Here is a 17,232-nt window from a genome sequence, read left to right as displayed (position 1 = left end):
CAGGCTACTTCACATAGTGAGCTATAGACATGTGGTCTTACAAAGGACAACAATAGTTGCAAATATAAGCTATCTTTTTGCATTGTTGAATGAGGAACTGTGATAATAATCGGGAAGTCATTTCAGAGACAATAAATCATAAATATCCCAGTTTTGTTATTTCTCATAATCTGCGTCTCTGCTGAGAACTTTGGTGACTGATGCTGCATAAACATAGCACTTCAGGGGCTATACTTAGACCTACGGGGTGAAAAATGTATTAAAAATGTCAAATTGATGTCTGTCTTTCAAATGGGTTCAATCACAAGAAATCACATCCACATGTGTAACACACACATAGACAAGAATGGTACCTCTCCCCCACCTCGTGTATGTCATAAATTTTTACCTTCCAGCTAGGATAAGCCATAGCTAGGAAACGAACTTAATCATACATTTAGGAAATGAACTCGATGCTCACACTGTTATCGTAGATTTGAGAATCAAGAAGAGGAGACACTTTTATTAGAGGGAAGAGTGAAAAACACACAAGAACAGTAGAACAGTGGAAGAATGTGTTTCTAGTTTATTTGATGCATTCTAAAAACACCTGGTTGCCTAGAGTGACAACACCCCTGTTGGAGTGAGTCCTCGGCCACCCAGTTCCTGTAAATAGTCCCATATTACACCCGCACGAGAGATGCTGTATGAATGAACTTTGAGCTGTAGCTGAGACTACAGGGCACGCTCCTTATTTCTCTATATCAGAAGAAGCCAGTGTGCATGGATAGGACACCACTGGCTTTTAAAATATGAAATAATTCCTTCCAGTGGTACACAAATGCAGCTCCAACCACCCCTGCATCCTTGTCACGCAGCCACCGCCAGCCCTGTGCCCTGCAACTTCCTGAGCCTCCCTTACCCCTCAAGTTCAGGATTGGCTTCCTGCTTGAGAGCCCCTTGTGATTGTTGGCTGCCAGAACCAGGCAGCTCTCTCCAGTGTCCTCAAAGACCCCTCTCCTCGGAGAGCATCTCTAGACACACCTGCTGGAGTTCCTCCACCAGCCGCCATCCCATGAGCCATTCCTACTTGGTCCCAGTAGGAGGAGATAGAGCCCCGGGTGGGTGGTGGTGGTGGTGACAGCATGGCACTGGGCAAGTAAATGCCCAGCTGCCTAGACCCTGGGACCTTGCTTCGAGCTGGGATCTCCAAGTTGTCCTCACGTGGCCACTTGTAGGAAATGCAAAATCTGTGGGCCTTGGGCCTTAATGACACCAATAGGGGACAGGGGCAGCTGGCAGTCCTAAGAGCTGTTGAAAAATCTGAACATCACTTTTGGGTGCATTAAATTTCACTGGTGTTGTGATTCAAAGAGGTAATGTGAATACAGATCATGTTTCATTTCCATCCATCAGATGTAGCCGTAAGATCTCAACATAAGGTGTAGCAAAGGTGGAATCCACTTATTTTTAAGCCCCAACTTTATCATTCATGGCACACTTTGTCATTCCTCAGCCCCAACACACAAACACACATACACACACAAGCACACAGAGTACAAACTTTTGAACAAGTGAGTCCTTCAGAAAAGTGTAAAATTTCCCTAAATGTGTATTTAGTCACTGAAAAGGAAATGAGATCTTTCATCAAATCCCTACAGATATCAAATTTCTCCACAGACATTTAGGACTTGCCATAACATTTTAAAGTTGAGGAAGGAGCAAATCATAGATTTTCTAAAAACTTATTTACAGGAAAGTCAATTCTAATGAACATTAGTAACATTGTATACTTAAAGATAAAGCATCTCTCCTTGAGAACTATATACATAAATACAAGTTTATAGCAATACTTGCTTTTAGATGAAGCTGATTGGTCCAGTGCCCAATGATTCTGTATTCTGTACTTTTGTTGGTTATTTGATACTGGAAGATATCATAACGTCCAGGAGCATCTCCTTTTTCATTAAAAGTGACGGGTGTCCCAGCACTACCTATAAATGTTTGGAAAACAATGTTAATAACATTTCAGCAAGATAGGCCACTGGGCTTATTTTTCACTAAGAAACAGTGGTAGATAAAAATATATTGTGCATAGTAAGAGATATGAAGATTGTCATCCATACAAGGTCATTCTTGATAGCATAATATCTCTGACAAGAAAAGAAGCCCAGACGTACCTGTAGGAAGAAGATGTGCTTCGTTACGCACATTAGAAAGTAAATGATGAGTATCCAAATTAGGCAACCTACAGAATGGTTACATAAATAAAAGCTGATAGGCTGGGTATCCAACACTGGCTACAGAGAATGACAGTTAATAGAGAAGGGTGTAAACGTCTTGAAGCAGAACAGTGAGTGTACAACATGAACTATGAACAGCAACTCAAAATTGGCAGGAGAGCGTCCCAGCCAGGTTCCCGAGAGTTTCACTTTGCTCTGACTTGAACACCACTCTGAAGCAGCCACCCTACTCAATTTCTCTTCTAAGCCTCTCCTTTTGCTGCCTCTGCCTGAGAGTCTATCAACGACGCAGGCTACTGTTGGGAACTTCTCAGGGGGCGAGGCAGTGATCGCTGGGAATTTCTGACTCTGCTCAGATCACAAAGTCCCCCCAGTTAACCGTTACAAGTGCGATGGTGGCAGGGAACTGGAGGCAAGAAACATCGCCTTTTCTAAACTCCCATTTCTCTCGAAAGCTTCCATCTTTTTCCCTTCATAGCTTCTGCTCACTTTTACTTTCCCTCTTACTAACTTTTACATAATCACAGGTTTTCAGAGTAGAAATGGATCTCACCCTGGATGTTTTCGTGCTCCATCTAGCCTCACTATCTGTGTAGAACCTCCTTTTCTCTAACAGGCTTTAGATGCTGCCTCACCCCACCTCCTTCATCGTCTTGCTCTACTCTCTGCTATCTTGACAAATTCACCTGACAGCACTCCCTTTCTTTGTGCCTGTCTCTGCAGGTTCCCTTCCCCGAGTTCTCACAGTATTCCAGATTTCATTTCTATGCTTTACTAGACAGTGTCCCCTTCTTGCTATCTCTTTTCCAAATTGTATTCTCCAAAAATATATACTACAAAGAGTTATAGTTGTCAACTCTATGTATTTCCATCTTATAATGTGTTTCCTATTCTACTCGTAGAGTTTTTAAACAAATCATGGCCAAATTTGAAAACATTTATCAAACGAAATGGGCAACTTAAGGCAATAACTTGCAAATAAATAGAATCAGAATCACACAGCAGCAATTAAGGCACTTTCTTAGTATTTCATGGAGACATGTCTAATATCCTCTGTTCTCTGGAATCTATCTAAAAGCTGAACACAGTAGAGAGTCTTTGATGAGATACCTGGTATCTGCAGAAATTAAGGCCACAAGAGATGGCACAGCATGGAGGAAAGAGCACTGTTCTGAGAGTCAAGAGTGGCACGTCCACCCTCACTTCACTTCTGCATTTATTTTCACAACTTGTGCATGTTCCTTTTTCTTCTCTTGTCACAGAAGGACTTAACAATGAAAATGAACATATTTTGAAGTCCTAAAAGAGCTATATGCATTCTTATTATAGTTCATAGGGAAATGACTTTATATATAAATTGATTGATTTTATATATAAAGCAAGAAAGAAATGAGAAACTTGGGAATAAAATAGGAGCTCTCCAATCAGCCATTATCTTAACTACTCCTTTGATACTCAACTGGAGACCCACGTGTCATGATCAAAGCCTTTTCTAACTCCTAGCGACTGACCAGGTTAGCCTTTAATTCCTCAGATTCCTCATCTGTAAAACGGAAGCAACACTGACACTTTTCTCACAGAGTTGTTATAGACATTAAATAAACAAATATTTGTCAAGTGCAAATATTTGTCAAGAACAGTGTGTGGAGTAACTGGGGACAGTGGTGATGACGATTCACCCCATACGTATCTCCAGTACATATCAGTGCAGACGAGATGCTGAAAATTCTTTAAGGGGTATCTAGACCAAAGATTATGGAAATTCAAATGGGTAGGACATTACTAGGTGGAAAAAATGCTTATCAGTTATGAATTTACATTAACATCATCATCAAGTCCTGACATTTATATATCACTTCAAAAATTCTGATGTCATACACTCCATGAATAAAGGAATATTCCCTTTTCTCTAACTAAATTCCCCAGTGTTGCCATATCCCTCACTGAATGACTCCTTATCTCCTGCAACAACAGTCCTCGTCTTTTTTTTTTACCATAATGGTACCCATGCTAGAAGACTTCCACTTCTGTAACACGTTTTCATGAATGTTCTCTGGGTAATATGTAATTCCTAGTGTGCCTGCTGTTTCTGTATCTTTTTCTGCCAACTCAGGAAAATCTACAGGAAAACAAATGAATGAGAGCTGTCTGATCACAAAAAATAACTGTCTAACTTAAATACTTCAAAATCATTATTATTAGAAAGTTACGCTACATCTGGCATTGCACTAAGGGGCAACATGCCAGAGTGGTTAGAAATGTGGGTTTTGGAGCCAGGTTGTTGGATTCAAACCCCAGCTCTGTCACTTATTAGATGTATGATCTCAGATGAGTTACTTGATTTCCTTCTACCTCACTTGGCTCATTTTTAAAATGGGCTAATTGTAATTCCCACCTTAGAGGGATATGTGAGGATTCAATGATTCAATATACAGGAAATAGTCAGTGAATAGTAAGCATTATCTAAGTATGAACTGTTATTTCTTTTATTGTTTTACAGCAATCATGACATGTAATTCTTTCTCATTTCTAAACATGTTCTTCAGTCTTTCCCTGTTAGTAAGAAGCTGAGGACTGTCCCTCCATTCAATCAAGTCAAACCCTAAGTTAAAACCCACATATAACTGAAACACAAAGAGTGAATGTAAACTATGGAATTTTGCTAATAATAATGTATCAATATTGATTCGTTAATTGTAACAAATGTACTACTAATAGAAAATGTTGATAATTCGAGAAACTGTGTGTGTGTAGGTGTGAAATATAGAACTGTCTGTACTATCTGCTCAATTTTTCTGTAAATACAAAGTTGTTCTTTAAAGAAGTTTAAAAAAGTAAAAGAAAAAAGATAAAATTATTTTCAGTAATACATTTTGTGTAACCCAGTATACGCAAAATGCAACCAATATAAAAAATATTAACGAAGTATTTTACACCTTTTTATAAACCTACTCTTCAAAATCCTGTGTATACTTTAAACTTACAGATCATTGCAATTCAGACTACCCATATTTCAAGTTCTCAGTAGCCAGCCAGATTAAACAGTGCAGGTCTAAAAGACTGACCATTTCAGCAGTCATTGCTCTTACCCTCCATTTATTGGGGGAAGACGTCCCTTGCTGAGCCTTTCTGATCTGGCCTCCGCTTCAACCTCAACTGGACTGAACCCCCTTCACTAGTTCCTCCCCTAAAGAGGTGTGGATCCATCCAAGTCTTACCCATGGCTCAGTGGATGCCAGAACTGGAGGTAAGATCCTAAAATAAAATTCAAACTGTTCCACTGGTAAAAAACAAACCAACAAAAAACGCCTCAACATCAAAGCCGTTAACGGGTCCTGTCTCCAAAATGTTATTCAGAATTTTTCTGTTCTCTCCACTTCCTCTTCTCTGTGCTGGCCCAAGCTCTCCCTGAACGCGTAGCCAGTGCCCTGTATTCACGGTGAGCAGCAACAATCCACCCTCCGCCCTGCGGCCAGAGTGCTACTATGAAACTCAAGTCAAATCATACAGCTCCTCTACTGAAAATCAGGCAGTGGCTTCCTGTTTCACTTAGAATAAAACACAAAATGTTTATCATGGCCCATGGGGTCTTGTTATTTCTCCAATCACGCATTTCTAGACCTCATCTACCCTGGGCTTCTGTCTGTTCCTTAAGCACATGGAGTTTGTTCCGTATCAGGACTTTGGTGTCTTGCTCTCTCTTCTTCCAGTGTTCTTCCCACTTGGATCTTTGCATGTCTGGGTCCTTCTCATCATTCATATCCCAGCTCAGATATCACAGAGTCAGGCCCTGTTGGATCACCGTATCCCAGTTAACCTGTTTCCTCTCCCTATCACTCACTCCGACACTCATTAGTTATTTCCTTCATAGCACTTATAAGTATCTAAAGTTGTGGTTTATCTAACTGGTCGCTATATATTATTAGGTTATAAGCCCATGACTGTGGAACATTTTTTGCATTGTGTTCACCACTCTCTGTGTAGCAGACCATTGGCTGAGCATCCAAATCCACATTCTCCTATTCCTGGGCACATAGCTGGCTTACAGGCCCTGTCTTCCCTGTAGTTAGGTGTGGCCAAATGATTAGCTCCAGTCAATGGAACATGACCAGAAGTGATGGGACCACCGCTGGGTCTGTCTCATGGAAGGACTCCTAGGTGGTCTTCTGTGATCTTTCCCCCTCCAGCTGGTTGGCATGGAAGTGACATGCTGGGCACCCAGGGAAGCTATGTGTTGAAGGCACAGCGCTTGTATCAGCCTGGGGAGCTCGGGAGAGCTTGGAGTTGGTCCCTGCTAGTGACCTGTTCATCCAGCCATCCGTCCGGCACCATTGCCTGAGTGAAAAACAAACCTCTGTCCCCTTCTGAGCCATCATCGTTTGTGAGGCTGCTTCTTACAGCTGGTAATCGTAACACATCCATACCTAGAAAAGTAGCTTATCAATGAATAGTTATTAAATAAACAACTAAAACTGTATTAAATGTGGAAATGAATGCTTCACTTCATATCACAGTATAAAGCTTTAAGAATAATATGGAGTTTTATAACTATCAGACACATTGGCATCAATCAACCACTGGTTCCAGATTTTTCTTTAGTGTGAATACTTATTACTGCAGGGTGGGTACATGTAATAAAATGTGGAATCCAGAATGTGAGATCATATTCCAAATTTCTCAATTAAGTCTTTGTGCTCATTTGCCTCGGCTAAAATACTCACTCAATAGGATGTTTTCATGGGGAAAAAAAAACCCCTAAATATAAAAGTTTTAAAAGCATGAACCTATTTTAGGAATTTGGGGTTGAAAACAGTTTTCTTTAACTGATTATTTTGGTGTATGAAATAAATAGGACAAGGAACGTAATAGAATGTCATTTCCAATCCTCTCAGCCAACCCTCCTTCTTGATTTTTCCATCACGAAACTGAACTGACAATAGTACTTTCTCTTGTGGAAATGTCTTTCTGATCCTTTCATTCAAGGTGCTTTAAGAATGAGAAGTGCCATTATCATTCATGAACAACACTATTTGAGAGGTAGAAACACAACCTATAATCACACTGATGGTACTCAAACAAGCTGACTGAACGTTTAAAATAAGACAAGATCCATTATTTAGTGATACACATTACAGGGAAACAGATGAACGAGGAGATTTAAATAAAATCTTGGGTAAGAAAAGGGACTGGAGAGACTATTAAAATATCAAATGTCTGGTTAAAGGAAAGACATGGAAAAGAATAGGTAAGAATTAGGCAAGATTAAGTAATACATTTTAAGAAGAAATTGGGAACAAACCAAAGTATGTTGCAAAACTCTGATTTCAGTATATTTTCATTCCCTGACAGAAAACTTCTCTTTATCTAGAGTAAGTTAAGCACTTTATTGTTTCTTTTCAGGGGGTGAGTATTTGATACTTTATATATACTTCTTGGTAGGCATGACTTTCATTTTATAAGTGTTAATTAATCATTGTGTTTCTCACAGTGATGAGGATATCTATGAAGAAGAAGTGTCTATATGTGAGTGTGTGTGTACATATATTCTTGCCTTTTCAAATATGCTGTGTACTAGGTGGAGGTCTCCGACTATCTAGTCTGATGTGTTGCTGAAAAAAAAAAGATCCTTTCGCCATCTGGATTTAAAATCGTCCAATGTATCCATTTGTATAATGAAAGCTTACTAGGAGCTTTAAAATTTTGCTTTTGACATTTGCATTTTTAACCTACCAATAGTTGAGTTATGGTGCGAGCTCAGGATAACAATTTGACTTTTTTTTTTTTTACTATGTTAATAATCGTTTTTTCAGCACTGCTCCCTGTTTCCAACTGACTACACAGATACTTTCCTTTTATACTAAGTTATGGAGAGAAATGGGACTTTTTATGGCTTTTCACTCCTATTCCATTAATTCATTTGTTTGCCTTTGACCCAACATCATACTATGTAAATCACGGAAGATTCATAATAAGGCTGACTGGTATGGCAAGTCCCCATTCTTTACTCTTCTTTCCCATAAGTGTTCTGAATTCTCTTTGCTTTAAACTCTTCTGTATACAATTTAGAACCAACTTTTTAAGTTCCCTGAACAATCCTTTTTAGATTATGATTGAAAAATATATGACATCTATAAATCCCTTGGGGAAGATCTGGTATCTCTGTAACATCTTCCTAACCACGAGCATGAGTAGTTTTTCGGTGCAGATCTTGTCTTGGAAGATCTAGTGTGGCCTTATAATATTCCTTTCACAGCACTTAGCCATTTTCAGTAGACTTCCTCCTAGGTGATAACATTCTCTGGTGCTATTGTAAATTGTGTCCTAAACTATACTATCTACTGTTTTGCTGCTAGCATATAAAATGCAGCTGACTTTTGTTTTTTCCTGAATTAGTGTTTTGTCTGGCTCAAGAGTTCTCAACTGGAAGTGATTCTGTCCCCCAGGGGACAGTTGGCCATGTCTGGAGGTATTTTTTTGGTTGTTGCAGCTGGGGGAGTGAAACTTACCAGTGACTAGTGGAATTGGCCAGGGGTGTTACTACATGCCCTACAATGCACAGAACAGCCACTTCCAATAAACAATTATCTGAAAAACCCTTGCAAAAACCCTCTTATTATGCTTAAGGATTTATTTCTATGATTTTTTAAAAAAATTCTGTGTAAAAGAATTGTTACATCTTGCAAATAATTATAATTTCATTTTCTCCTTAACAATTCATATGCCTCCAAACTTTTTCTTTCTCCTTTTTAAAATTCCACTATCTAGAACCTTCAATGCAATTTGGGCATGAAGTGGCAAGAGTGGATATCCGTATCCTTCTTCTAACCTTAAAAGAATATTTCTCACATTCCTCATTTAGGATTATGTTTGATCCAGGCATTTTATAGATTTTCCTTATCAGTTTAAGAAAGTTCCTTTCATCATAAATGAATTTTTATCATGTATACATTTTTAATGTTACCAATGCATTTTATGCATCTTTTGAGACAATCTTTTTTCCTCTTAATCTGTTATTGTAATGAATTATATTTACACATTTTCAGTTCTGTCATGGAAGCTTGGGATGGATTCAACTTGATTTCAATATTTTTTTGCATTGTTGGATTCAATCAGCTAATATTTTATTTAGAATCTTTATATTTATACTCATAAATAAGATAGATTCATAATTTCTCTTTCTTATAGTGTCCTTTTTTTGTTTTGGTTTCAGGGTTATACAGGCCACTTAGAATAAATTGGAAAATATTCCCTTTTTTTCCTCTCTGCAAGAATTTATATAAAGCTGCAATAATATTGTCCTTGAAAGTTTTTATAGAATTCACCTAGAATCACCCCAGATACCATTAAGAGAGTGAAAAAAATCAATTGTGGTATATGGAATATTCATACAGTGGAATATTACACTGCAGTCAAAATGAATGAACTGCAGAGACAGCCGTAAATATGAATGAATCTTAACAATGTAACACTAAGTGAAAAAAGAATGTACCAAAAATACATTTTACAAAGGTAGAAATGATTAAAAGTTTTAATATTTTTATGCTTTTTTGGGGGGAATACATATATAAGATATCTATTTTAAGAGGTATGAACACTGGCTATTTAGGAGGGATGAGGGGTGGGTTGGTGATAAGAATGTATGTTTGGATACAGATTTTTGTCAAAGCCTAGCTTTGGGGGGCAGGGGAGTATTTTCATAGATGTTTATTACATTATTTGAAATAACCAAATAACTGAATAACTAACTAAATAAATGACAGTGAACCTTGCATAGGACAATGATGAACATGTGTCATGGGCCAAGAAACCAAGAGAAAAGAGAAAAAGAGAGACAAAGAGAGAAGGGAGAGAGGGAGGAAGAGAAGGAATAAGAGAGCAGAATGAAGGAAAGGTAGAAATAATGAATAAAAGAATGAAAGAAAAGACAGAGATCTACATTAAAAAGTATTTTAAAAGGAAGGGTACATGGAAAGACAGTGCTTTAACAGTTGTGTAATTCTGTGAATTAGCTGAATGCTATACTTAGCTTTGCTATTATCCCCTTGGAGAATACAGATCTTCCGTGTTGGGCTATGAACCCAAACAAAATAGGTCATACACAGAATCATCTTCACCCATTTCTCTAAAGTGGCTTTTCTATATATTTTTAGATTTAATATTAGTCAAGCTTCTGTCAGAATTCCCAGTTTATACAGTATAACTGTCTGGGATTAGAATTACACTATGTATTTAAGCCACTTTTAACATACAGTCTTTCAATGTATTTCAGAATGAATATTATGGTTAATATTTGCAGAATTACTATAAGCCAATCAAATACAGATAATTATGTAGGAACAGATTTCAAAGTGTCTGAAGAAATGGATAAAATATCAAGCTAGGAGAGGTCTACTCATTTCTGACAATAATTTATATATTGAATTAAAAAAGGATACCAAATCATATTTATTTATTTATAATGGACCTAATTTTCTGTAATTAAACAAACTGTCAATGTATATTAGGCCACTGTGATAAATGTGAATTGTCTATGTTACCATGGTGATTTGAGGTGCTTCTAGTCTATGTTGCATACATAATGATTTGGTGTATAAGTAAAAGAAACAGTGAAATATATATATATGTAAAAAACTCATAAATTAAAAAATGAAAGTATAGTTTCATATATCCCTTTCAGAAGCTGACCTATTAAACAGATGAAAATAATAAGTATTAAATAATATATTTTATTTCAAATATATGTGAAATATTTATAAAAAATTATTTGTGCCCGAATAAAGTATGAATAATTATCATAAAGTAGAACTCTTAATTCATATTCTCTGACCACTATTCAACAAAGCTGAATTTTTTAAAACATTTTTATTGATTTATAATCATTTTACAATGTTGTGTCATATCTCAACATAACAAAAGCTATATATGACAAACCTACTGCCAGCAGAGTACTCAACGGTGAAAAACTCAAAAGCTTCCCACTAAAATCTGGGACAAGAAAAGGATGCCCACTATCACCACTCTTACTCAACATAGTCTTGGAAGTCCTAGCCACAGCAATCAGGCAAGAGAGAGAAATCAAAGGGATCCAAATTGGAAAAGAAGAGGTAAAAGTGTCACTATATGCCGACGACATGTTACTATATATAGAAAACCCTAAAAAGTCCACACAAAAACTACCAGAGCTGATCGAAGAATTCAGCAAGATAGCAGGTTACAAGATTAATGTTCAAAAATCAGTTGCATTTCTTTACACTAACGATGAATCAACAGAAAAAGAAAGTAAAGAAACAATCCCCTTTAAAATGGCACCCAAAATGATAAAATACCTAGGAATAAATCTAACCAAGGAGGTGAAAGAATTATACACAGAAAACTATAAACCATTGATGAAGGAAATTAAAGAAGACTTAAAAAAAATGGAAAGATATCCCATGCTCTTGGATTGGAAGAATCAATATTGTTAAAATGGTCACACTGCCCAAGGCAATCTACAGATTTAGTGCAATCCCTATCAAATTACCCAGGACGTATCTCACAGAACTAGAACAAATCATAATAAAATTTATATGGAACCACAAAAGACCTAGAATTACCAAAGTATTACTGAAGAGAAAAGACAGAGGCTGGAGGAATAATTCTCCCAGACTTCAGACAATACTATAGAGCTACAGTCATCAAGACAGCATGGTATTGGTACAAAAACAGACATATAGACCAATGGAACAGAATAGAGAGCCCAGGAATGAACCCACAAACTTTTGGTCAACTAATCTTCGACAAAGGAGGCAAGAATATACAATGGAATAAAGACAGTCTCTTCAGCAAATGGTGTTGGGAAAACTGAAATTTTTAATGAAAGTTTTAAAAAGATTAAAAAGTTAAAATAAGACCAAGGAAGACAAACATCAAAAACTCCTACTAAAGATTCAGAAAAAACAATTAAGTGCTTATGTTAATTAATTCTTGAGACAAAGAGAACTAAAACTAAAAGTATATAGCAATATTTAACAGACTCCTATATATTTCAAAACTAGAAGATATGGCCAAGCCTGCCCTCAGAGAGAAATTTAAAAAAATTAAACATTTTTATTGTTGCACAAGCCCTAGATGTATTTATAGAAAAACATTTTTACAATCTTGAAATGACAGATGGCTTTTTAAGCACTACTAAGGAAATAATCGATAATTTTAACAACATAAAATTTTAAATTTCTGATTAAAAAATTAAAATAACAATCAGCCTATCAAAATGTAACAAAGGATTATATTCTTAACGTACAAGGAGTTCTTGTAGATAATAAGAGAAATTTAGCACTCCAGCACAGCTGGGAAATAAACAGAAAATTCTGAAAAGAAAATACGTACTATTATAGTAAGCATATGTTCAATAGTCCATTTAACTAGCAATAAAAATATCAGTGAGATATGAATGTTCACATTTGCTCCAAAAATAAATCTTATAAGTGAAGGTACGATAAAACTGGTGGGATTGGTATAATGGTGTAACCACCATGGAAAAGGATCTGGTGATTCCTCAAAAAGATGAACACAGTTCCTGTATGATCCAGCAATTCCACCTCTAGGTACATACCTAAGAGAACTGAAAACATGTTCACATAAAAACTTGTACACACATGTTTACAGCAGCACTATTCATAGTAGCCAAAGTGGAAACCACCCAAATGGACATTGAATGATGAATGGATAAATGAAATGTGACATATTCATCCAGTACTCAGCTATAAGAAGAATGACTGGTGCTACAACAGGCATGAAACTTGAAATCATTATGTTAAGTAAAGAAGCCAGTCACAAAAAGTCACATATTGTATGATTCCATTTGTATGAAATCTCCACAACAGGCAAATCCATAGAATCAGAAAGTAGATTCATGTTTGTCAGGGGCTGGAGGAGGGACAGAATGGGGTGAGGCTATAGATAGGCATGGAGTTTCTTTCTGGAGTGATGAAAATATTATGGAATTAGTGATAGTGATGATGGTTACACAACTTTGTGCTCAAGCTAAAACCCTCTAAATTGCATAATTTAAAATGATGAATTTTGCAGTATGTGAATTATGTCTCAGTTTTTAAAAATTACAGATGAACATATAACATTACCTAATTTTATCCTATTATGTGTAATATAGATGGAGAGAGAGATGGATGGATAATGGACATATGATAGCTGATGACAGATAGATAGATAGATAGACAGACAGACAGACTAGGATATCGGTACATATTTTAAAAGATAAACACCAAAAAATATATCTTTGGTTAGTGAAGTGAAAACTGATCTACATTTTCTTCTTTATTATTTTATCTATTTCCTGCAATGAATGTCTTAGTTTTATTAAAAAACAAAGAAACATATAAGCAGTATATGGTATTTGTCTTTCTCTTTCTGACTTAACTTCACTTAGTATGATAACCTCTAGGTCCATCCATGTTGTGGAAATGGCATTATTTCATTCTTTTTTATGGCTGAGTAGTATCAAAGAGAAAGACAAATACCATATGATACCACTTATATGTGGAATCTAAAAAAATGACACAAATGAACTTATTTACAAAACTGAAACAGACTCACAGACATAGAAAACAAACTACGATTACCAAAGGGGAACAGGGGGGTGGGTGGGAGGGATAAATTAGGTGTTTGGGATTTGCAGATACAAACGACCATATACAAAATAGATAAACAAGGTCCTACTGTATAGCACAGGGAGCTACATTCAATATCTTGTAATAACCTATAATGAAAAATAATATATATGTGTATATATACAAACATATAACTGAATCACCATGCTGCACACCAAAAACTATCACAACACTGTAAATTAACAATACTTCAATTAAAAAAGAAACCAAAAAAAAATGTGTTTTCTTTAACATATAATAAAGACAAGGCCTGGAAGAAAAATATAAAGGTATCTTTTGGTAAATACCACACTTTATATCAATGGCTAAAAATACACAGATATTAGTAGATAGAGGGAGCTCTCAGGGTCTGCTGACAGCAATGGTCTCCCCAGCACAACTGAGAAAAAACATGGGAAAGTCTAGTTCGGTTACTCTGGTTTTGTAAAAAGAAAAAATTGCAATTCACCAATGAGTTCAGTTCAGGTCAGTCAGGTAGCTTATCGCTGAGAAGACCCCCAAAAGTCCCCCAATAATATTCCAGTATTTTTGTCTAAAAGATGTTGGCACCTAAAAAAAAGGACGTGTATGTTAAATAATTAATGACAGCTGGCCCTGACGTTCCTGAAGAACTTGATAGCACACACTCTGGGCCTGGGTCTGCAAATACTTGGAACACTTGAATAACACGGTCTTTTTGGTTAAAATGGAAACAACTTTGTACCAGAACAAATGGTTGAGATTAGTGTTCACGACACTGATAGTCTTGAATAATTTAACATTACAATTTGAAGGCCTTTAAATAGCTAAAAACAAATTTTTTTCCTAAAAAGTATTAGGAATTCTTAAGCTTTATATCCAAAAATAATATGTGTTAAAATAACTTCCTCCTTCTAACAACTGTATGGTACATATCAAGTATCCATATTAACCAGGGATTTGTCTCCATTTTACAATTAGTTTAGTTTAGCCTTTATGTCAATTACAAAAGAACAATCAATTTCTCATATGTTCTAGTACATGTATTACAAGTAAAGGAAAGAATAACAATTTTATCTTAAGACAAAGATATATACTTTAAGTCTATGTCTATAGAACTTTTCCTGGTATATTATTGATTATAGTTTTATACTGGAATGCTATACAGAAATTAGTTTTAATTAGGAATAAATTTCTTGGTTCCATTTAAAAAGAGAAGTGGGTATAGTATCCATGATCATTAGAGAAAGGCCTGTTGCCATTTAAAGTTCTGTTTTATGGAAACACGTTGGATTAAAAAACTAATTAAGGATTTAAAAGCAAGTACAAATGTTTTAAAGTGGTTCTAAATATATCTGTGAAAATAAAAAAGTTAGTTCTATGCCCAGGCCGTCATCAGCTGTCTCTCTTTTTAATTGCTTCTGGCATTCCCACATCCCAGGCCACAGCACCACAAAAAACACATCCTGAAGAATAGCTAACCCTACCTGGGGAATTTCTCTAGGCTTTGCCTATTTCCTCCTTTACATTCATCAGCTGAAGGGGTTTCCTAATTCCACAGGCTGTGAATTTTAGTTTCTCACTTTCCTTGTTATCTTTGTATTTTAAAACTCAGCCCCAGTCTATTTAATCTCAGTGTTGACTCAGACCGACAGAGGGATTTGCCTCTCATATTTGCTAGTGACAACAAGCTCAAAATTAGTGTAGCAGAGCACTTCATACCTAGTCTAGTCCTCCTAGACGCTAGAATCAGGCCCTTGTCAACCTTCCCCCGCTGGCCTTCCTGCTCCTCCAGGGCAATGGTACCACATCACCATCCCCACTGACATCATCACCAACAGCATCAATAAGTCCTGAGTCCTCCTTATCTGCTGGACATGGTGGATATGCACAAACATAAGGTTATCCTTAACTGAAGTTGATCCATGAGATCTCAGCGGTTCTATCTTTCTTTAAAGCAGTGATGTTAATGTTGACTTTTAATGATGGAATATTAAACAATGAACATGAGGGTCAGGATCAGACATCATCTATCCAAAGGAAGAAGGGTCTAGTGGTAGAAAGAGCAAAGGCTTTGGAATCAATCCTGCCATAGCTCAGATTCTAGACACTGAGAAAATCTCACTGTGTATGTTCCCTTTTCTGCATGAGGTGATTATCACCTTTATCATAAAGTAGCTGGAGGATTAAAAGGTATAATATTTTTAAAAAATAACATGTTATTAATAATTATTATAGACTCCATCCCTCAGGGCCATATCTATGAATGTAGAATAAATCAATAGCTTTGTTTGACCAAAAATTAATTAACTAAAAATAATCATTCCCCCACTGATTCAATCAATTAAGGGTGTAAAAATTTAAACAAGTTGACATTTTGTTTTTGTCAACATGAATTCCCATTTGGAAGGAGTTAATGCCTCATAGCTATTTATGTTCGTACTGGTGATTAATAACAAACTTTTGCATTTCACTCCATATTTAGCTCATTGAGAAATTGATCTGTTGAACACCACCAAAACTATGAAAATGCACTAATCAAAAGCATTAAATCCACGTAACATTTTACTCTGATCTTTGAAGCCCAAACGTAACAAAGCTTTAATGCAATTATTTGTTGCTGCGAATGAAACTAAAATTTCATTACATTACAGATACATTCTTTCAAAAATAAAATTTTACACCAGATAAACTTGGAGGAATCTACTTTTTTATTTCCTCTTATGAATCTCACAAACTCAGGCTTATCACTAGAATTAGCACAGGAAGTAAAGAATCATATCAAAACACATAATATGTGTGACGTGTGTGTTTGTAGTTTCATGTACAGAGAGGAACGTTGATCCTTTGCACAGCTCTGGCTGACCGTGGGACTACAGGTGCACCTGCTGGCATTCCAAACATGCTACTCAGCTTAATCATAAGTTGTTCACTAACTGTAATAATAGATGATTAACTAATTAATTTGTGGCTTCACTGAAATAACATTAGATTTCCTACATACACAGACACATTTGTATATCATAAAGTCACAAAGCCAGAAAGTTGAATAGTGGTTATTAAGGGTTGGGGGATGAAGGAAACGGGAAGGTGTTGGTCAAAGGGTGCAAAGTTTCAGTTATGCAAGTTGAGTAAATGCTAGGGATCTTTTGTACAACACACAGCCTTTAGTGAACAACACTGCAATGTATACTTGAAAATCTGCTCAGAGGGTAGTTCCTATAAGTGCTCTTACCACACACACATAAATTTTGAAAAAAAAAATAAATAAAAGGGGCAGGAGGAAACCTTTGGAGGCGACGATTAAGTTTATGCCCTTGACGGTGATGATGGTTTCACCAGTGTGTACATATCTCTAAACTCATCAAGTTATACACACTAAATAT

At 36.3% G+C, this 17,232-nt stretch overlaps 1 protein-coding gene across 2 annotated transcripts in view; it reads right to left on the bottom strand.

The window, feature by feature from the left end:
• Window positions 1–17,232, bottom strand: part of GRM8 (glutamate metabotropic receptor 8) — a 676,464-nt gene that overhangs the window by 135,183 nt on the left and 524,049 nt on the right. For both annotated transcript variants that reach the window (XM_031455300.2, XM_064487381.1), the window contains exon 8: window positions 1,837–1,973. In XM_031455300.2, the coding sequence (XP_031311160.1) occupies window positions 1,837–1,973 (137 nt within the window). The remainder of the gene's footprint in view (window positions 1–1,836; window positions 1,974–17,232) is intronic.

This window comes from Camelus dromedarius, chromosome 7, assembly GCF_036321535.1.
Source record: "Camelus dromedarius isolate mCamDro1 chromosome 7, mCamDro1.pat, whole genome shotgun sequence".
NCBI lineage: Eukaryota > Metazoa > Chordata > Mammalia > Artiodactyla > Camelidae > Camelus > Camelus dromedarius.
The sequence above is the reverse complement of the archived record's forward strand: the minus strand, read 5'-3'. Positions and strand labels throughout refer to the sequence as shown.